At 36.3% G+C, this 24873-nt stretch overlaps 1 protein-coding gene across 1 annotated transcript in view; it reads left to right on the top strand.

Moving 5' to 3' along the window:
• LOC138708681 (ras-specific guanine nucleotide-releasing factor 2-like) overlaps positions 1–24873 on the top strand; it is an 868468-nt gene that overhangs the window by 342154 nt on the left and 501441 nt on the right. The window contains exon 2 of the mRNA XM_069838768.1: positions 18624–18746. Within this exon, the coding sequence (XP_069694869.1) occupies positions 18624–18746 (123 nt within the window). The remainder of the gene's footprint in view (positions 1–18623; positions 18747–24873) is intronic.

Raw genomic sequence — 24873 nt, 5'->3', positions numbered from 1 at the left:
TCAAATATAGTAAACATAACCTATAATTTCCATATGAATTTATTTATTTTTTTATTGGGTTATTTTACGACGCTGTATTAACGTTATTTAGCGTCTGAATGAAATGAAGGTGATAATGCCGGTGAAATGAGTCCGAGGTCCAGCACCGAAAATTACCCAGCATTTGCTCGTATTGGGTTGAGGGAAAACCCCGGAAAAAACCTCAACTAGGTAACTTGCCCCGACCGGGATTCGAACCCGGGCCACCTGGTTTCGCGGCCAGACGCGCTGACCGTTACTCCACAGGTGTGGACTTTTCCATATGAATGGCAGGGCATTGGAGACCACTAAAATTAGACAGAAAGGGGCAACTGGTACAGTAAACATAATCTATAATTTCAACATATCTAAATATCCGTGCGGTTCAGCTGAAAATTATTGAATCGTGTAGAAATGAATGTACAAGAATTTCGCAATATTTAATCGACAGGCATTACACATACGAACAACGTAATTTTCACACCAAAAATAATATTACACCTTAACTCGCAAGTGAATTGTGTCTGAAGTGTCTCATGATCATTGTTTTAATTTTTTTTAATGCAATTACACTACATTTTAGAGAAATATATGTTATTCTTTATGTATTCCAACTAATTTATATGGTTGAAACGCCGCCCTTCGTGATCGGGTTAAGCGAGTTACATGGTCTGCCTTACGGCCCGTATTAGATCACGATGGCAGTGACACAGTCTATTGTTCCTAGTACTCACAGCGCTCCAAGCGGCTAGCAACTATCGCGAGAAATGCACAAAAATCATCCCAAGCTTTGTGACTATATATACTAGACTATGATTTTAGTGTGAGTGAAATAATAATTGAGGAGCTTCCCAGCTTAATGAAAGGAAGCTAAAATTTATTAACGAAGTACAGACAAAGCAATCTCTGAGTGTCTCTTTGAATCGTTTTAAGTCCTCATTATGCTTTTATTGTCTCTGTTAATTCAATTCTAACTCAGGTAGCTGGTCAGATGGACGGATACATGGCAGTGGATGTGTTGTACAGTGCACTTCCTCATTGCATTCGCGAAGCTGACAACAACTATTTTCAGCTCCCTCGCTGTAATATTTAAGAGAGATCTGCTTTGTTGTTTGCAGCGGCCCAGGAACAGCATTGGGAGGCCTGCGGGTGTGTTTATGTCTCCATTATACTGGCGGTACAAAGGCCCGGTAACTTTATAGCGCGGACAACTGCTACATCCAGTTTCTGGGTCAGTCCATTCGGCAAACCATGGTCCTAAAGCCCATCTGCAGCTTCCTTCAGCAGTGAATCTGTACATGGGTGAATTCTTCTTGGTACCATGCCGAAATGTAGTAATTATACACCTGGTAGTAGCCCTTTAATGCACCTCATTAAAGTACACCTATTCATTATAATTCAGTTGTTCAGCCAATGACAAATCACCATTGTACCGTTATAAAACCGCAAGTATCGATTATTCTCGGATATGCAATCGAAAGACAATTAGCGAAAAGTCACGGAGGCTGGAAATCCAATACTGTCGCAGAAGGTTATGTTCTGTTACTATAATAATTAACGTTAATTGTAAATAATATTCAAATAAATTCAATTTGTCATCTCGTTTTTCAATTATAAATCAATTTCCAGGTTATATCAAGGTCAATGACATTCGTGCCTCGGAAAAAATCAATACTTTCGCGTCTGCGCACATCTCACAATTCAGGTCAGTTCCGCTCCTCACTTACATAATCATAACATGAATACTTATGAATAATTTCAAGTTAGAAATATGATCGAGCATAAAAAGTCGTATAAAACTTGCCTATAATGGTAAATAAGACGCCCGTATGAAAATTATGAAACGAGCGCAAGCGAAACATAGTCGCGTCTTAATTACTACCATTATAGGCTCGTTGCATAATGTACTATTATGCACCTCACAAAATAGGCGCTTCGTCTATTTTGACTTGCAGTAAATGTTTATAATTACGCTTCGTATTCCAGCTACCTAAAGACTGAAGTTAAAGACACATTGGGTATATAGTACACCGAACACAGGTGATGCAACAGATAAGGATATAAACAGACAGGTCGTCGCTGCGTGTTCGTGGAGTACAGTCAACTCCCGACATTCTGAAGCTAAACTAGTAAGCACATGCTTGAGTCATGTTCATTTTCGTCGTGATCTTTGCAGTGAATAATAACATGCATTCGTAAGTTACGGAACTTGAACATATGCGGATGTCACTAGAAATGATTTTATATTACAAGAAATTCTTTCAATAACACATGACGTTACTGGTGCATGATGTAGTACAAGATATTCCTATTGGGTCATATTTTTTCGTGTTTCATTAGGATATTGCATATTTCGCTCATTACTGAAAAACCTACTAATTTACTATGTATTTTTCTAGAAATTCGCTGAAATGTAGATTATTAAATTTATTATTTGGGATGTTGGCACTGAATACCATGGTAGGCTACACAAGTCCATGCTAAACTTCGAGTTAATATCCTAATAATTTTCAGATTTTGGTGGTACTGGTTCTTTTGGATTATGTTCAATACAATTTCGTGCCTTTTGATATAATTGCAGTGTCTTTCATTGCACTGTTTTTGTCACTTTTACATTTATTTTACACAATGTATATGTAATGTTGTCTAGATCCTCAACTATGCCCTGAGCGTCTTACCTAAGGCATTTCACCTCTGCAATGAACCTTCAATCAGCCACAAAGATGTAGTTATTTAATTAATACGACTAGTAAGAGCAGTGATCGATAAGCCTACTCACTATGACTGCGTCCCGGCTTTGACTTGTTATAGCGAAAGACAGAGCGTGCGGAACTATTTTGTATACGAACATACCTATACCTGCGCTGTGACGTCACATATACTTCGAATCAAACAACTTCATTCCAGCTTATAGGTAGCTAAATTACGAAGCCTATTTATAATACTCTCTCCATCTCATTACCTGGCATTCGCCATAAAGTTGAGGAAAGCCAAGGAGGATTCGAACCCATTCCCAAGCGCAGTTTCGGATCAAGAGACATACAAATCTACCTCCTGAGCTACTCCGGTGTCCAGTCGTGGTATCCCCAAATGTTTTCTTTTCCTTCTGAACTTTCAAAAAGAACTTGAGGTATTAAAATCTTAACATTATGTAGAATGCCCCCTGAGCACGAGTATGTAACTTTTTCTGGGGGCGGTGGAGTGTTTTATATATAAAAAAGAAATATGTATCTTAGTTCTGACAAAATATTATTATTATTATTATTATTATTATTATTATTATTATTATTATTATTCATAATCGTACCTATTTTTAAGAAGGGCGACAAGACTAATATCCTTTTGAGAAGATTAACTCCATATGTAGATGAAATTATTGGGGATCATCAGTGTGGTTTTAGGCGTAATAGATCGACTATTGATCAGATTTTTTGTATTCGACAGATATTGGAGAAAAAATGGGAGTATAAGGGTACAGTACATCAGTTATTCAGAGATTTCAAAAAGGCGTATGACTCGGTTAAGAGAGAAGTTTTATGTGATATTCTTATTGAATTTGGTATTTCCAAGAAACTAGTTCGATTAATTAAAATGTGTCTCAGGGAAACTTACAGCAGAGTCCGTATAGGCCAGTTTATATCTGATGCTTTTCCAATTCACTGCGGGCTAAAGCAGGGAGATGTACTATCACCTTTACTTTTTAACTTCGCTCTAGAATATGCCATTAGGAAAGTTCAGGATAACACAGAGGGTTTGGAATTGAACGGGTTACATCAGCTTCTTGTCTATGCGGATGACGTGAATATGTTAGGAGAAAATCCACAAACGATTAGGGAAAACGCGGAAATTCTATTTGAAACAAGTAAAGCGATAGGGTTAGAAGTAAATCCCGAAAATACAAAGTATATGATTATTCTCGTGACGAGAATATTGTACGAAATGGAACTATAAAAATTGGAAATTCATCCTTCGAAGAGGTGAAAAAATTCAAATATCTTGGAGCAACAGTAACAAATATAAATTACACTCGGGAGGAAATTAAATGCAGAATAAACATGGGAAATGCGTGTTATTATTCAGTTGAGAAGCTTTTGTCATCTAGACTGCTGTCAAAAAATCTGGAAGTTAGAATTTATAAAACAGTTATATTACCGGTTGTTCTTTATGGCTGTGAAACTTGGACTCTCACTTTGAGAGAGGAACAGAGATTAAGGGTGTTTGAGAATCAAGGTTCTTAGGAAAATATTTGGGGCTAAGAGGGATGAAGTTACAGGAGAATGGAGAAAGTTACACAACGCAGAGCTGCACGCATTGTATTCTTCACCTGACATAATTAGGAACATTAAATCCAAACGTTTGAGGTGGGCAGGACATGTAGCACATATGGGCGAATCCAGAAATGCATATAGAGTGTTAGTTGGGAGGCCGGAGGAAAATAGACCTTTGAGGAGGCCGAGACGTAGATGGGAAGATAATATTAAAATGGATTTGAGGGAGGTGGGATATGATGATAGGGACTGGATTAATCTTGCTCAGGATAGGGACCGATGGCGGGCTTATGTGAGGGTTTCTCAAAAGCCAGTAAGTAATTATTATTATTATTATTATTATTATTATTATTATTATTATTATTGTTATTATTATTATTGTTATTACTGGCTTCACGGATGGGGAAAAGCTAGGAAAAAATCTAACCCGGTAATCAGCTCAAGCGGGAATCAACCCACGCTCGAGCGCACCCGGGACTTGAAGGCAAACTCTCTACCGCCAGGGCTACGCCGAAGGAACACCGTATTGTACACAAAGACTCTGATACATAATAACATAATCAACTAGCTCGTAACTTGCGAGTGTGTTGTATTCCACCGGCCATAGTGTGTGTTGCAAAGGGCAATGGTTTAGACGAGACTGAACGTTAAATACGCAATACAACACCAAAGAGAGTAGCACCTTACAGAAGGCTTCTGTACATATGAGTAGTGTAGTATGAGAAAGAAGACGGCTTCTGCTGTAGTTCTAATTGCTTCGCCATAGAAGAAGGGCGCATGTAAACTGCGAACTGAAGCCTGTCTCTCATTTCCGACCAATTCATCGGCTAGCGTTGGCTACGAACCGAACGTACTCAATGGAACAGAGGAGTGGGGGTGGATTAAACATTACCACGGAGTGCAGGGCCTGCAGCTGGCCATGGAAGTTAGGAAAGGAGCATCTCAAAGAGGTCAGAACGTTGTGGTAGACACTGATGGATTTACTTACAATTAAAAAAACGTGTTCTTAAGTATAGAGAATGGTACTGTTATGTAGAATTGAAATATTGTATGGGGAATATTTTTATTGTAGAAGCAGCAGCAGTGATAAAAAGAAGTAGGCCTAATACAGCCAGTAATCATACAATCAGTGTAGCACCACAAAGTGCAAAATTGGAAACCAAATAGGACGTTACACAATGACCCCCTGAAATAATGCATAAGGCCATTATAAAAAAAATATATCAGTGTGTTTTAGGGACCAATATTCAGGCGGCATTTCTTTCTTTCGCCGAAATATTTACAATGGGAAAAGGAAAAATAATATTACTACTATTGTTACTATTCTACTATCACTACTACTGTTACTATTATCACTACTACTGTTACTACTACAATCACTACTCCTGTTACTACTACAATCACTACTGTTACTATTCTACTATCAGTACCACTGTTACTACTACAATCACTACTGTTACTATTCTACTATCAGTACCACTGTTACTACTACAATCACTACTGTTACTATTCTACTATCAGTACCACTGTTACTACTACAATCACTACTGTTACTATTCTACTATCAGTACCACTGTTACTACTACAATCACTACTGTTACTATTCTACTATCACTACTACTGTTACTACTACAATCACTACTCCTGTTACTACTACAATCACTACTGTTACTATTCTACTATCAGTACCACTGTTACTACTACAATCACTACTGTTACTATTCTACTATCACTACTACTGTTACTACTACAATCACTACTCCTGTTACTACTACAATCACTACTGTTACTATTCTACTATCAGTACCACTGTTACTACTACAATCACTACTGTTACTATTCTACTGTCAGTACCACTGTTACTACTACAATCACTACTGTTACTATTCTACTATCACTACTACTGTTACTACTACAATCACTACTCCTGTTACTACTACAATCACTACTGTTACTATTCTACTATCAGTACCACTGGTACTACTACAATCACTACTGTTACTATTCTACTATCACTACTACTGTTACTATTATCACTACTACTGTTACTACTACAATCACTACTCCTGTTACTACTACAATCACTACTGTTACTATTCTACTATCAGTACCACTGTTACTACTACAATCACTACTGTTACTATTCTACTATCACTACTACTGTTACTACTACAATCACTACTGTTACTATTCTACTATCAGTACCACTGTTACTACTACAATCACTACTGTTACTATTCTACTATCAGTACCACTGTTACTACTACAATCACTACTGTTACTATTCTACTATCAGTACCACTGTTACTACTACAATCACTACTGTTACTATTCTACTATCACTACTACTGTTACTACTACAATCACTACTCCTGTTACTATTACAATCACTACTGTTACTATTCTACTATCAGTACCACTGTTACTATTCTACTATCAGTACCACTGTTACTACTACAATCACTACTGTTACTATTCTACTATCAGTACCACTGTTACTATTCTACTATCAGTACCACTGTTACTATTCTACTATCAGTACCACTGTTACTACTACAATCACTACTGTTACTATTCTACTATCACTACTGTTACTGTTCTACTATCACTACTACTGTTACTACTACAATCACTACTGTTACTATTCTACTATCAGTACCACTGTTACTACTACAATCACTACTCCTGTTACTACTACAATCACTACTGTTACTATTCTACTATCAGTACCACTGTTACTACTACAATCACTACTGTTACTATTCTACTATCACTACTACTGTTACTACTACAATCACTACTCCTGTTACTATTACAATCACTACTGTTACTATTCTACTATCAGTACCACTGTTACTACTACAATCACTACTGTTACTATTCTACTATCACTACTACTGTTACTACTACAATCACTACTCCTGTTACTACTACAATCACTACTGTTACTACTACAATCACTACTGTTACTATTCTACTATCAGTACCACTGTTACTACTACAATCACTACTGTTACTATTCTACTATCACTACTACTGTTACTACTACAATCACTACTCCTGTTACTATTACAATCACTACTGTTACTATTCTACTATCAGTACCACTGTTACTATTCTACTATCAGTACCACTGTTACTACTACAATCACTACTCCTGTTACTATTACAATCACTACTGTTACTATTCTACTATCAGTACCACTGTTACTATTCTACTATCAGTACCACTGTTACTATTCTACTATCAGTACCACTGTTACTATTCTACTATCAGTACCACTGTTACTACTACAATCACTACTGTTACTATTTTACTATCAGTACCACTGTTACTATTCTACTATCAGTACCATTGTTACTACTACAATCACTACTGTTACTATTCTACTATCAGTACCACTGTTACTATTCTACTATCAGTACCACTGTTACTATTCTACTATAAGTACCACTCTTACTATTCTACTATCAGTACCACTGTTACTATTCCACTATCACTACTCCTGTTACTATTGTAGAACTACTGCTACAATCACTTCCCTGTTACAATTCTACTATAATTATTACTGTTACTACTATTACTACTAGTGTCCTGCAATGTTCGAACATGAGAGAGGCAACCAAGACATTACAAACTTCGTCTTATTTCATATGAAAAACTAATAGTAGGCCTAAGACATGTGTTAAAATTCTTAAGTGGTTAAAGCATGAAGAGATGAGAGTGGAGGAGAGCGAATATTTTTATAATAAGATGGAACAAATACAACAGGTCTTCTTCTGCAGAACGAACATCGGCGAATATCGAACTTCGCCATACTCGAAAAACTTGAACCGAACATAGCGTCTGTAATGCAGGACACTAATCGCTACTACAATCACTACCATTGTTATATAGTTCATCGGTGAATATATAGGCTAAGTATTAAAACAGTATAATCAAGAATGAAGAATATTAAATTTGTTCATGTCAAGAACCCGTCTTGCGTTAGATGGGTATAATAAGGAACACATAGGCCTAACAATGTGAGCATAGTGTGTCTAAAAAAAAAAGACTATTATTGCTTTGTCGGCCTGGGTAGCGTAATCAGTATAGCGTTAGCCGTCTGTGCTCGAGGTTGCGGGTTCGATCCCGGACGAGGTCGATGGCGTTTAAGTGTGCTTAAATGTGACGCTCATGTCAGTAGAATAACCTTGGCAGTTGCGAGCGTCGTTAAATAAACCACAATTAAATTTTTATTGTTGCCTTCTCATGCATTCACGATTCCCTCTCATAGGTGGAGAGAGAACAGTTTCCTTGGGGGGGGGGGGCAGAGCAGGGCAAAGCAAAACCATAGAATACCGATATAACAAGGTTATAGGGACATTATTTACATTCTCTCCCGTTATAGCTTGACCGTGATACAGTATATCGGAATATGAACATTGAATAAAGGTATTTTCAGGTGCATGTTTCTTACAGTGTTACATCCATATCCGCAATGTTTCGGACCGAGTTGCATAGGGCTTCAACTGTAGGTTTACTACGAATTATAATAGGGCATAACTTAAAACATCACTCAATGACGCAATACAGAATCTTAACGAGGACCTTGAATCTATATCTGCATGGGCCAGAAAGTTTGGTTTGACTCTCAATGCAAGAAAATCACAAGCAATCCTAGTGGGACATCAACGTCTACTCCTGCTCTTCCAATCAAGTTAAACGACACAATAATCTCGTTTGCTTCCTGTGTTAAAAACCTTGTAGTTTACTTTGATATGCATTTAAACTGAAATAACCAAGTAACCCATATTACCAAAAAAGTGCTTTCCATACTACATTCCTTAAACAGCATTCGAAAATTCCTTCCGATATCACTCAAGAAAATACTAGTGGAAACACTAGTAATGCCCCACTTCGATTATTGTGATTTTCTACTGACTGACCTCAATGTCAACCAGTCGCAAAAATTACAACGTGTTCATAATTCTTGTGTTCGCTTCGTCTGCGATGTCCGTCGCGCTGACCACATTACCCCATCCTTCCAAGCTCTAAACTGGCTACGGCTTAACGAACGTAGAAATTTTCATTCTCTTGTTCTCCTTTTCCAAGTCCTTCACACCTCTACACCTACTTACCTTGCCTCCCGTTTCAGTTACCTGTCATCATATCATAATCTTCACACGCACGCAAAATAGCCGCATATTAGCCATACCAACACATAAGACATCATCGTATTCATCATCATACACAATCTCGCTCTCGCGCTTGTGGAATACCCAACCCAAAGACTGTCGGAATTCAGTAGCGCTGAAAAGCAAACTTATTAAGCATTTTCTTACTGCGTAGAGTAGGTTTAATTTTTACTTAATCAATAAAAGAAAGCTTCTCTCTTCTTAACTTTTACAATAAACTGTCTAGCTTTTATTAATCAGTTAATCTTTGAGTACTTTGATTCGTATTATATTAAATTTGTAAATTTAATATTGTAATTTGTAAATTTAATATTAATTGTGATTATAATTGTATTCTTAATATTATAGTTGTAATCCCCTGGTAGGTTAAATAAATAAATAAATAAATAAATAAATTCTCCAAAAAAAAAAAAACAATCTCCCTATTTTTCTCTGTCATATACAAACATATGCATGCATCAATAACAATGTAACAACGCTAAAAGAAAATTTATCTGGAGTTTACCTTCCTGAAAATATCATATGAAATGTAAATTTTAATGATCTTACTTAATCTATGATCTTTAAGTTTATACATTATACCGGGATCACTTTTCTTTTTTCTGCATTGTTGTGCAGTATGTTATTCATATTTCTCCAAGTGACGGCCTGAACACCTGCAGACTTCTAACACAAGAGTATAGGCTGTTACAAAGAAACATTACAGTGCTTCCATTGCTTAAATGAGTTATAGAAATTCTTGTATATTCAGAAATTTAAAATTATAGTCCAGACGCATGATCTGAAGTCATTAATTTGTCAATTTAAGCACAGAAACTTAATCATAAACAAAAGCAAAACAAATCTTTTGAATTCAATATTTTCTAACTTTAATAGAAAAAAAAAAAAGAGTTGAGACAAGTTTGAGAGGGCAGTGCCCCCCATGCCCCCCATAACTCCGCCTATGCCTTTCAATTTAATTTAATTAATGTTTGATGTGTTCAAATCACTTAATTTTGGGACAGACGCAAAATATAATAAATCTCCATCGAGCTGCAGTGCGCGGTATATTCGAAGCAACTGCCAGCTTCAGCTTTAACACTCACTCTCTTACTTGCATCTGCGTTGGTTGGGGTCAAATCGCTACGACTGCTCAGAGGCAGGTAACGTGTTTCCTTTGTATGTTATCCCAGCTGTAATCGTACCTGCAACAGCTTCACTCTGTGTGCAGTGGTTGGACGCAGTGATGCCAACTGTTGCAGCACTCACCGCCATTAAATGAATTAGCCACGCAATTAGCGTGAAAGGGTTTAACAAAATGGCGTCGCTAACACAACATCCCCCTCCACATCGCGAGGAGAGTAAATGTTACCTCTGGAAGTGACTATCCCAAGTCCACGAGCTTATACAATCTCTGCCGAAGCTGTTAGCTTACGGCTCCTCATTAAAGGGGTACGGGTTACATTCCCGACTGGTAATGGTGAGATTTGTATGGAGAAGCTGGCTGCGGAGGAGACTTCGAATCAGGTTAAGCTACAGTCGCATTTTTCGAATTTTGCTACTCGACTTCTAAAAATGCAACAAACTTCAACTGTAAATGTGTAAAAATGCGACAACCACATTGGACTTCAGAAACGAAGATGATAATTGAGAAAATGAAATCAGAGATGTGTTTGAACTAATCTGAATTTAAATGAAATGCTAATGGCATGGGTAATGTTCAACAAGGTATTGAGCAATAGATGTTCAGGAATTGATTTCAAAGAGTTGATACAATTCATGTAAGTTAAATGAACAATTTAGTTCAACTGATTTATATAATTCCATCGCATACTGTAAATTGTGAGCGAGGATTTAGTTGCATGGATCTTGTAAAAACTGGAATTAGAAACCGCCTTTCAGTAAAAAGAGTTTGCACTCTGCTAACAATAAATCTTGAAGGGCCTACTAGTAGACAATTTCAACGTTTAGAGTGTCCATAAAATAACGCACTTGAATGTGATGTAAATTCAGCAGTTCATCCTGCCTAAGGTTTTTCCGTGGTTTTCCTAAGGCGCTAAGACAAATGTCGGGATGAGCCCTAAAAGAAATGGGCCACGGACCTTCACTCATATTCCCATGACCCCGGTAATATTTCTAAATTTAATTAATAATTACATCTATCCCTGCCTATCTCTTCGTAATTGAGTCAACATAAAGCCAAATGGCTGGTCTCTACTTTGAGACGATTCAACAAGGCTCAAGACATAATCACCCCCTACCTAAAAGCCAAATTGGCTAGTCTCTTATATGAGACAACTCATTCTGCCTAAGGTATTCCGTGGTTTTCCTAAGGCGTTAAGACAAATGTCGGGATGAGCCCTAAAAGAAATGGGCCACGGACCTATATGCCCTTCCCCATACTCCCCCTTTTCTAACAAACGACGTAATGCTCTAGTTCAGAACCTATAAATTGCCTATTTAATTTGCGAGATCACTCATTTAGTCGCAATGCGAAAGGACACGGAACCTTTCAATTTGCAGGTTCAGAATTCACGGCGTTTCTTCTGACGGCCTTCACCTGCCTTGTCATCGAACAACAGACGACAGAGTCTTCTCGACTCCTCCTGCACTGCGTAATGACACAGTTCATTTCAATGTGCAGATTTGCACCAGCCATTTCTTCCCGTCCCGTGATCACTTTGATCACATTTCCGTCCCCTCGCGTATGTGGTACTTGAGAGGTTACGTCCATTTTCGTTTTTTTCCCCTTCAAAATTTTCTAGAGCTCCTTCAGTGGAGCAACGTAACCCGGAGTGAGACTAGTGGCCAATAGGCTTGGAGCTCACATATTTAGTTTCTTGCAGCCCCGAACCCCTTGCAACGATGCGTTTTGCGTACCCTTTAAATTTTTCCTCCAAATTCTTCTCTTACAAATTCAATTCAATTCAGCAGTAATTGATTCTAAACATACCTACGTCTAATTATTTACTTACATAAGTATATCTAGAGTGTGATAAGAAGGATTGAAAGTAATAAAACTCTAATAAACAAATTACATAACTTTTTGTTCCTGCATACTTTATTAATTTTATCTTTCTGCACAATTATTTATAATATTGCACAAGCATTTCGCATTTTGCACAAATATATTTTTTTCATTTGTGCATTTTTGCAACAATTATTTATTTTATAACTTAAACTCTGTTTTGAATATGTGGCTTTCCATCGTCATGCTGATTAGGCTCACACCCTTGCTTCATTATCAGGCCTAAGCCTACTCATCTGATCGTCGCTTGAGTAGCCGTGGTCTTCAGTATTACGTTTACAAAAAACTAATATGAGCTGGAAGAAGACTCTGTAATTCTTCTGGAAGTACCTGAAAGTGTGTATGTGTGTGTACGTGTGCGTAGTATTGTATTTATTTAAATTTCATGGTATTCGTAAATCGCTTCACAGCTACATAGAATATGGAACATGTCAAAAAACCTTAATAGTACCACAGTCTATTATATACAGTCACGAAGCTCAATACGTAGTAAATATGCATCCATAGATAGTTGCTAACCACTAGGATCGCTAATATCGCCTCATTACAGACAATGCGAAATAGTACTGGCACAGTCTATTGATCCTAGCAACCTCACAACTCGAGCTTCGTGACTGTATATACTAGACTGTGATAGTACCACAAAGACTTAATTCATAGTCACAGTCTAGTTCAAATATTATTATAGAGAAGGATTTTACAATATAGACTACTAGTAGGCCTACAATACAAGGAGTTAAGGCTCATTCACAATGAAAACTAAACATAACGTGAGCGTTAACTTAAAAATGTAAGCGTTATGGTAAAATCAAGAACATTCACGATGGGAACATAAACATAACCGCAAAGATACTTGGTAACCATGGAAGCATAACAACGACGTCATTTCCTCATATTCTGTTATATACTTCAGCGCTCCACGATTGTGTAGCAAATCACGTAAATATAAGCATGAAAGTTTGGAGTTCACAAACTTTCATGTTAACGTCTAACGGCAATGTTAATGTCAGTGTTTATGTGAATCATTGTGAATGATCCCATTTGATAACCTGGGCGCAAACGTCTGTGTTTATGTTACGGTTATGTTTAATTTTCATTGTGAATGGGACTTTAGTATTGATACTTAATACAAGACAGAAATATTCTTGTAGTGTTGTTCAATGTCATAAATTTATCAACAGAATAGAAGACGTGAAATATTAGTTACTTCTTTAATTTGGCCCTAAATAATTTTATGTTTTGAGTTTGATTTTTTTATACCCATAGGGAGGCTAATAAAAATTTTTACTGCCATGTAACTAGAGTCCTGTGTTTAGTTATCTAAATCAGGACGAATAGAAGAAATAGTGTACGCACTCTGTGAGTTTACAAGGATCCGCCGCAACGCGGCGCTGCTACCGCTATGAGCGTGACTCGGAAGGAGTTCACAGTACTTGTTACGCTGATTATACTGCCCTCCCAAGCCAAAAGGCCGTATCTCAAAACTTGAATATTTTTCAGTATTGAGGATTTAGTGAATGATCAAAGCACGCCTACTTTTAAAGTTAATTTATTGGAGTTTTCAGCGTATTCATTATAGAAATATATTCAAAATATATAGAATACAATTTTTAGGCTAATTAGCTTACATTTTTATGGACAATTTGAGATACGCCTAATTTGCTAAGTATTAATATTAATTGTTGAAGATACTGATATGCTTAGCAAATTAGGTGTATCTCATATTGTACATAAAAAACCAGTAAGTGAAATTAATTCTGGTTTATTTTATTAATTATTTTTATTATTTTAATAAATTACAACACATACTAAATAGCAGTATTGTAAAAAATACTGCAATCTAAGACAAATATTATCTAGAAAATTAGTGAAGAGACAGCAATTTATGTACCAATCATTCTGTTAATAGTCTATATTAATGATACACAGGTACAACATTGAAGTTGAAAATAAATATTTAGTTATATTTACTAAGGTACACAGTTCACAAAACACTTCTACGTAAATTACTCAGGTAAATAAATTAACTAAAAAAAATAACAAAACACTGAAAAGTTAGTTAATACCAAATAATTGATACTTGAACATAATACAATTTTAGTCATCATTTACTGGAAAATTCTCCCAAAATGTCAGTCCGTTTTTTATTATTCCTCCCAAATTACGAATTATGGCACTCTTTTTTTTAAGCAGGGAATCCAAGAGGTTTTCGTTGCTGCTCAAAACGTGTTAACTGTTCCTGCCTTCAGTTTATTTTTCCTGTCAGGATATTTATGTTGAATGATGTACCATCAAAGTCATTTTGTACTGCATACCGTATGATCCTCTGGAAACCGATATTTCAACCATATCATGCAGACAGGTTCTTGGATGAATCAGGTTCAATTTGTATTGTGATGAGTAGTCAGACCAAATGAAAAAATACTGAAGCTCCACTGGCAGTACCTCAGTCTGGTAAGATGCTGATTTTACTGCATCTACAAAGTCTGCAAAATCATATACTTTATATCCACGTCTTTTTACTGACTGTTCTACTTTGTGATGAAAGGATCAGAAGGCATAAACGAATGGCCTGGTTCAAAATATCTTATCAAAATTTCATTAGCACTTACTTCATTTGAATTAACAATGTAAATAAAAAATGAAAAGAATGTCCAATTTTTGTTCTGGACCGTGCAGTTGTCCAACCATAGAGTAATTTTGAACAATCTCTCTTGTACTTGAAAAAATTGTAGAAAGTGCTTATGATTTCTTCTTTGCTCCTTTTAAAGAGAGCCTCGTGCAAATGGCTTGCACATGTGTTTTTTTTTTCCCAACAGGAACGAAGCTCTCATGTAGACAGTCAAACACTTGTGAATATAGCTACCTTAAGTGTGTCCAGTCTTGGCAACAAGATAACTTTTTGAAGATCTGCATAATAAATTATTTTGTTAACCTCTTCAATTTTTTCAGCATCTTCTCTGTATTTGGCCCGAGATTTTGATGCTCTCTCAATATGTTTTCCAAATTTTACAAGTTTAAAAATTAGTGTCCAAATTTTCCTTTGTGTGGCTATTATCATGCACATTGAAGATTTCACAGTTTAGCAAAAGATATGTCCATTTCACTGGCTACCATTCTGTACTTTTCATATGAACATTTGTAATTAACATTCTGAGTAATAAAATCATGGTGCATGACAGTCAGAGTTATATCACTTGGTAAATAAAGACGATTAGGTGCGTGTTCCCTCCGGTAATGTACTAATGTGATATGGTAGGATTAAATGAATTTATGTGTCTACGAATAATTTCATTGTCCATTTCGTTGTCTCTGAAATATTTGTGCATATGAACTATCAGTCCAATAGTGATAAAAATATATATTATTTTACTTACGTGATGATTATAATAGCGTTTCTAAAATAAGGCTCAGTAGAATCAATATTCTGCGTCTTCGACTACATAACAACTAACAAGCAAATGAAAATTGTGACATGTTTTCAATAATAAGCTAGAAAAATTAATCGGAACACACCTTGCATATTAATTTTCATGATCAACAATGAATTAATTATAAGAACTATGTTTAAACGATGGGAAATGAGCATTCGGGTAGTGGCGATTACATTGCTGAGAACGGATTAAAACACGAAGGATTTGTTACTAATGCAGTTACGTCTAATTTGACTAGAATGGCAAATAGGAAATACTAAGCGAAAAGAGCGTATGCCTGAGAAACGGCATTTTTGCTTAGAAAAATGAACTTCCGCCAAATTCGCTTAGGAATTCATATTAATTTTGAGATACGGCTTTCATTAAATCTCATTTTAAAGGCACAATTTATTGAGAAACGGCCATTTCCTTTAGGAAATAGATATATTAGCATCTGAACTATCCAATTATTTCAAAAACTGATTTTCAGAAAATCCTTGAGATACGCCCTTTTGGCTTGGGAGGGCATTATAGGCCTTTTTCAACGCAAATTTCTTCCATTTAACCCGGCTATTCGTAACTTAAGAAATACCTTTATAGTCCCTTTTTCATAATTAATAGTCTTCTATCAGGTAATACTATTATGAACGTTCGTTACAGAAAATACAATAGGATATGAAACGTTGTGAAAGCAATTATAAGTTCAGTATTTAAATAATATTTTCGTAACAAGATGAGAATTCAGGGACAGAAAAACCTACAAAATGTTTTTATATAAAGAGTTGAATGATATTTTACGTGCCTATAACTGAATTAAATTACTCACCATGATTAGTTGCCTGCTACCTTTGAGAGTTTACAAGATGACTTGACGAATTTTTTAACTTGTAATTATCTTCGGATTTTCTTTCTCCTGAAGAAGAATCGGCACTTTAATTAGTGGTAGACTAATTTATGAATAATATCCTTTATGTGTTCTCTGCAACAACCTGCTCCCGAAGACTGGATCGAAAGAGCGTCAATGGTGTCAAAATAGAAGATGTCATCGACATTGCATCGCTGAGCTAATCTTTTCTTTAATTTTCAATTCTGTTTGAATAAGTACGTCATACACAGCTTGGGAGGGATGGGTTAAAAACTGATGTTCCTACCTGATCGGTAGTCTTTGATTTGAGTGAGATCTGCATAATGTTTATACCTATTACATTCCTGTCGAAGGGCATAGAGGGTACACGCAATAAACTTAGAGGAATGATTTACTACATAACCGGCCCCATGATACACTAAACATTTGTGAATCAAAGCAGCAGGATTGGTATTCACACTATTTCTACTGTATTCCGATTTACAACCCGGAACAAAAGAGTACGGCATTTTTGTAATTATTTTGTAAACCACCACAAAATACAGGGTGTATCTAAATTGGTGTCAAATATTTTGGGGACATGTTCCTAACATCAAAACAATTAAAAAAGTTAATAAGAACATGGATCCGAAAACCATTCGTTAGGGAGTTATTAAAGGATTTGTCCCTTCATTGACCGCTGATTGTTTGATGGTTTTTTGTTTGTTTGTATTTTGTAGAGCAAAGAAATCAGAAGAAAATGTATTCTGTGAGTGACCAGAACGAAATGATTTGCATCATTTAATTGATGATGTGCTTCTGGACGTCATCCAACGAATGTGTTTTAACATGATGCTGCTCCAGCTCATTTCAGTCTGATAGTTCGTAATTTTTTAATGATCTGTTTCCCCAAAGATGTATTGGTCGAAGGGGATTCATTGCACGGCCTGCTCGATCGCCTGATTTGAATCCAATGGATTTCTTCGTCTGGGGACATTAAAGTCCCTGGTTTATGCGACTCCTGTACTTAATGTTGATATTCTGAGAGCGTATCCAAACTGGATTTCACGAAATACGAAACACTCCAGGAATTTTCAACAGAGTACGCCAGAGCATGTAACGCAGGTTTAGGGGATACATCAAATCAGGAGGAAGCCACTCCGAGCAATTTTTGTAACATTAAATTTTGTCTTGTAACTCTGAAATAAATTTTTTTTTGAGACCAATGTTCATATGAACTTTTTGTAATGTTTTTGTGTTACGAACACATCCCCGAAATATTTGACACCAATTTAGATACACCCTGTATTCTTTTGTCACTGGTTAATTCAAAGCACAATAAATTGAAGACATCTACATAACCCTCTACAACAAAGCACATTAACAACCCCAAGCAACTTTCATCATTAAACGTGCGAGAAATATATTTTCGAGGTGTCTGACTTCAGAAAACCGAAAGATCCTAGCGATTGAAGCGCCACTAGTTGTCAGGTCCGCCACCAACAATGGGAAAGCATAGAAATGCATACACTATTTCTTCTATTCGTCCTGCCTAAAGCCTTCAAGCGATCCGCAACAATGTAGATATGTATGCAGTACAAATCGACGGCATCCGATCCTACTACATAGTTCATGACTGCTGTTCAGTGAACACACAAAAGCAAAACAAAGCTGCGCGCTTGGTGATAAGTGCTCTAATAGAATAATTTAGTAGGAAGAACTTCATTAGGAAAGAAGAACATATATTTTATCAAAAAGGAGACTTTTTTTTATTTGAAACCCTTAAAGTTTGATCATAATGAATATTTTATTTATGCTAATGGGGGGAAGTGGATCGAATGCTCAGCATTTGCAGTCTCTGAAGTAGAAGTCTTATACAGGGTGTTGTGTTTCAGAACCTCCTGTTCTACTACGACTCCGAGTCGTGCAACCGGCCGTCGGGGGTGGTGCTGCTGGAGGGCTGCTACTGCGAGCGGCTCATCACAGCGGGCAAGAACAAGGAGGTCGCCGACAAACAGGTAGGGAGCAACCACTTCCACTACTTCTACACAGAGCGGAAAGCTGCTATGATTACACTGTTCCCAATAAAGACTCCGATGTCAAATCTATATCGGAAGAGTCACCTTCTATGATTATTTATAAAGCAGAAATAATACGAAAATTTCTCCAGACGAAAAAAAAGTTCATTCGCTAATATTAATGTAATTTCAATTATTGATTTAACAGAACGCGTCGTGCCATCTGTTTATGAAATTTAACTTGATAGATTTTATGTAATTATAAGTGAACAACAAGAATTTTGCTCCGAACTAAAACAATGTGTCCCTTATGGTTTTATGTGCGCTGAATCCGAAAATACGTCTCTTTTCTTCGTATCACGTAAGGTTTTTAAGATATACAGTGAAACCTCTCCTTACGGACACCCCCAAGATACGGACACTCCTCGTATACGGACAGATTTTTATGTCCCAACTGAAATAATATAGAAATAATGATAAATTTAACTCTCATTTACGGACACCTTCAGAAACGCACACGGACAGCTGTTTCATAGTCCTAAAGCTTGCTTTACCTCCTGATTGCGGACAGAACTTGGATTTCAAGACCTAATGTGTTACAAAAATGGAAAATTTTGTTTTGAGAACTGTACAGAAATTCCTTAACATGAAAGAAGACAATAAGGGTCTCATAGGTTACCACTAGCCCAGCCGGCTACCCCTTGTTAGCTGGAAGCGGGTGGATAAACAAAGTCATAAAATTTAACCTGTCTGATGGGTCCAAGGTTTCCGCGATCGTGAAATTGTATTCGACACATGATAGAGTTAGTAGGATTATTCTCTTCACTTCAATCACTTGTTCTGTTTCGAGAGACATGGCACCTGAACGTAAAGGTTAATTTGAAAACTGTAAATTACAGTACTGCATAACTGTAGACCTAGAATAAAATTGCATGGCACAGTACTATATTTTCCTCTTTCGATCTTATCTACTGTAGTTCAAAGTTGGGAAGAATTTACTGTAGTACAGTAGACTGCATTTAGAATTAAACTACAGTAATACATTTCATTTAAAGCGTGAAGGGATACATAATGCATATTATAAATTTACTGTTAGATTGGGGAGCCTCCCTCCCAATAAAGGACACCTCTCAGATGCGGACAGATTGTTACGTCCCTTCGATGTCCGTAAATGAGAGGTTTCACTGTACTATTATTTCACTTTTCGATAAGCGCTCCTTCAGAAAACATCTAGCGCGAGTTGGGGGTTGTAAACGAAAACAAAAGCTAATGCATTTTATGAGTTTATGATCTATTTACGGTTTCTTATGCTTGTTGGCATGTTCTTTTGTACTTCTAATAAATAAACAGATATTGGTCCCTTCTATTCAGTAAATTTCATAACAGTTCAAAGGAGGTCTACGCAATGAACAAATAAGGTGTGGGTTTCAGTATTTAAAAGAAACGTTTACCAATTGGAGTGAAGGCAAATTAAAGGAGGGCATTTTCATCAGTCCACAAATTCACAAAGGTATTGCTGACTCTTTGTTTGAGAAAAACTTTACGGTTACAGAAAAAATGGCATGGCGCGCTTTCAAAGACGTTTCCTCAAATTTCCTTGGAAATTATAGAACAGGCAACTATACAGAACTTACGGAAACCATGTTAAGTGCATATGACAAAATGGGGTCTAAGCTTTTTCTCAAAATGCACTTTTCACATTCTCATTTGGATTTATTTCCTCCTAACCTTGGAGCGGTAAGCGACGAACATGGGGAAAGATTTCACCAAGAAATATCTGAAATGGAAAGGCGATATAAAGGAGGAACATCATCCAGTATGTTTGCAGACTATTGTTGGTTTCTTGTAAAAGACAGTCTCGGGTCTAGTTATAAACGGAAGTCATCCAGAAAATCCTTTTAAATGTTAAGTTCAAATTCTGAGATTTTTCTCATTATAAGTATGAAATATTTTTGGTGTTGTGTTTTTTTGTGTTTTAAACTATGTAACATCATTTTTGTATCCAGTACACATATTTTAAGTATTATGAGGCATTTTGAATCCTTAGTGTGTTGTAGTTTTATCAGTATCAGTGAAAAATGAAAAAAGAAGAAATTTTTTTCATTTAAAGAATTCAATTCACTTTCCCCGGAAAATGGTACGTGATGGGGCAATTTGGATTTTAAATTCAGATTTAGACTACACATATTAGTAATATTCACCTATTTTTATTTCGGTGCAAGACAAAAAGTAAAAATTTGTTCAGTGTTATTACAAGAACCAATATACGAGGTTTTGAGGTTATCGGTAAATTTACCAGCAACGTTAATCTGAACTAGCTATAACTTCACAAATGGAATGATAAAAAGATAAAACCATAAAATGCACTAATAAAATATAAGTAGTAATAATATTATTACTGACAATCTTGTAGTTGAAGTTGCTTATTATCAATAACTGTCATTGTTGTGTTACATGACCTACCTCATTATTTTATTCTACGTTCTTATTCAATGAATTTGTAATTATAACTCACTCTTCATTGTATGTTTTTGCTAATAGGTATTATGTTCATGTATGAACATTTACATGAATATGATTCTGGTAAAACGGTACGTTCTCATGAGACTAGAAATAACATGACTAGCTATTCCTAGATGTAGGTTAGCCAAGGTTTGTGATAGCCATTTTATTGTTGGTATGAAATGTTTCAATAAAATTCCTTCTAACATTATAAATATTGATAATAGTAGAGCAGAGGTCTCCAAAAAGCGTATCGTCATTCGTGCTCTCGATGCTGCCCGCCGAACACAGTGTGCTGTAAGGCTAGAGAAGGGGGAGAGACTCGTACCTCAACAGATGGAAGCGGTCAGTGGGAGATCGCGGCAATGGTCTGGTTATGTTTACAAATAATAACATCAAAAGAATAAGAAATATCATACGTTTGTATATTATTTTGAAATACTATGAAGCTGGAGCCCCTTCTGTTGCTATTGACACAAGCCATTGCAAATTCAACCTCTTCTGTTCTACGATGCCTTTCAGTGCCTGGAAAAGACCTTCTCCAGTTGTATTTTATAATTACATCTAGAAGACACTCAGACACAGTAAAATGTTCATTAACTCCTGGGATGAAAATGGCTAGGTGAGCTTTGTCATTTCTATCTGTGCTTTCGTCCAATGCAAGTGAGTAAGCTACACACTGGTTAATTGTGATTTCGACTTCAGATTCAATTACATTTACAATCTTGAAATTCCTTCTCTGAACTGTAATTAGAAATAATTTAATTTTCTTAAACTCTGACTTTGTTCTGGCCACAGTATTTTAGTAACGTTCTGTATGCACGATTTTACAAATGATGCTTCTGTAAAGGACTTCACTGATTTTCCAATAGTCCAAGCCAGAACATAGCTAGCAAGAAGCTTTTTTTGTTTAAGACTGAGAACATGTGTATGATTTATGTTTGTATTTTCTTGTTTTATATTTATCAAAATAGTTGTAGGCCTACGCATTTCACCTAAAATTAAACAAAAAAACTATAAGTATGTCATGCGGAACTGAGTGTAAACGTACCGTATTGTAATATACTGATTATTATGTATAACCAAGTTATACAGATAGCCCCAAAATAAATTATTTTCACATGTCCAGCATACCTGTAATTGTATGATATTCTTTGTGAAGAGTCGAGTATTGTCGTCGCATGTTGAATTTTAACACACCGTTAAGAATTTTCGAACGAATTAAGCATTTCATATTCTCCCCACTAAAACAAAAAAATTCTCTTCCTCTTCATCCTTGAATGTACTACGTCCATGGTTAGAAGACATTGTGAAACGGTGGAACAAGCCGACCAATACAGTGATAATGGCAGTCCGCCACTGCTCTTCGTTTGCGCATAAACATTGAGTGCAGTACAGGTGGAGATGGGTGAGGCGGAGCGCGCTCATTAAGTACTGGCTTCGGTTCCGTTCAGGGGCTTACTCGCGAGTACGATTTTGGAGACGTCTGTAGTAGAGTCTTTAAAACTACACTTGGATCGATTCGTGAACGAATCGTTCATTCGAACTACTAATAATAATGAATCGTAAGAGTCGATTCGTAGTATGAAAAAATCGTCGTTCAAAAGAATCGTAACGAATCGACATGGTATCGTGACCAATAATACAATTCGATAGGGCTGAGACGAGATGTTATGGCACCAACCTGCGCGAAGTTTTAAATTGCCGGCCAGCAGGGTAGAGGAGTGGGGGTTGTTTGGGTTACGGTTCTCAAGCTCAGAGCGGCAGGCATATCCGTTTCATCTCTTTCCAAAAACATTCGTCTTACCTTAGTATCACCACTTTCCTACTCAAGAGTCCGAAGGTACCTAATGGAATTATGCCCGCTATTCCATCTTTGTATTCTTATTCTCCTTGCGAATCAGACGATTGATCTGTGCTGGAATCAGATGTCCCTAAGTTTATGGAAATGTTCTCCAAAATACTGTCCATCACGTGCTCACTTTCAATGTAATTGTTCTCTACTTTCTTCACATAATCATACACTGATATCCATTTTTGGAAGAAGCGATTGCAGAGTCGGCCTCTGCTTATGCGTAGCGTAGAAATTATAAATGAGTCTTCTTATGACTTCCTCATCAAAACTGTCTACAGCTGCAATAATCTTCTTCTTCGGCTGTGATTTTTCCGGACTGGAGAAAGAATCTGCTGTTCCTGCCTCAATATTTTTCCCATCTTTCCTGATTCTTGCCAAGATTCGCTTTGAAATACCAGTGGCAGCCAGTACTCTTGCACACACGCTTTTCAATGGAATTGATATTCCATCTACAGCCTCTTCTGACATGAATTTCCATACATTGTATGCTATTTCATGTCCTTGACTATGAACTACTCCATGATTTCACACCTTAACCAATGCCATAATGAGGGCGCTCAGAAGGACAATGTTTTCAGTATTAGCAATAGCGGTAGTAGCAGAACGATCTGAACGCTCGGAATGCTAGTAACCAACTAACCCAACACCCCTCCAGTTGAGTGTGAGGGCGAGTCCAAGCAAAACGAACTAAAATGCGTCCCTCGCGCCGGTGCCATAACTTCTCGTCCGGGCTATACCTAGCTATTTGAGGTAATCTGTCAGCGATCATTTCCGAATCATGCCAAATGCTCCCGAGCGAACGAGGAGAAAGGATTTACGTTATTTTAACAAGATTGGGTTAAATAACTGATGATTCACTAATATGCAGCGGATAATAAGCAAAGATTGCTAACTCTTATGAACGAAATAATGTACAAATGATTAAAGAAAGGGTTAAGTGAAATCAAAATACTGCATTTGTTGAGTGTGAAAAATAATGAACACGTCCCTGAAATTAGCACAGTTAAATAAAGATGAATTACAAAAAATATACTTGATAGTAAGGTTGAGTTGATAAATTATAATTAGGAAATACTATCTTGGATAATTTTGTAGACTAATGGAGATCATGTTCAATTCAATTCAATTTATTAAGCCATTAAACATACAATGATAGGCTTCGACACAAAAAAACACACATATGAAAATACACATATAATTGAAAACAGTAATTAGAATGAAAACACAAAACATTTTGAAACTCTAAAATTAATGAAAACACTTCACTCTTAATGTAATATTTGTAACTAAATGTAAATAACTTTATTTATTAAAAAACAATTTCGTATGAATTTATGTTAAGAAACTCATCTATAGAGTAGAAAGAATTAATTAAAAGCCAATTATAAAATATAGCTTTGAAACTATTGGTTGGTAACTTATAATATTGACTGGGAAGCTTATTATATAATTTCATCCCCATGACAGAAAAATTTGTACTAGTTTTATGTAATATACAGTATAGAATATTAATTTGTTCACCATTTCTAATTTCATGATCATGTATATTGGCTATTAATGAGTAACTGTCTATATTTTGTCGAGTATAAAGGACTAGGTCGTATATATATAAATTTATGACAGTTAATATCTATGGTAAACATACGGTACCTCGTACTGGTTGAATGATTATTCACCCGTGTTGAAGCAATAGATGTGGGACCAGGAGTGGACACTTCCGTCTTTGCTCTGAGTGGGTCTTAGCGTCCAGGATTTCATTATTATTATTAT

Source organism: Periplaneta americana, chromosome 11 (genome assembly GCF_040183065.1).
Source record: "Periplaneta americana isolate PAMFEO1 chromosome 11, P.americana_PAMFEO1_priV1, whole genome shotgun sequence".
Classification (NCBI taxonomy): Eukaryota; Metazoa; Arthropoda; class Insecta; order Blattodea; family Blattidae; genus Periplaneta; species Periplaneta americana.
Note: the sequence above shows the minus strand (reverse complement) of the source record. Positions and strands in the feature narration are given on the sequence as shown.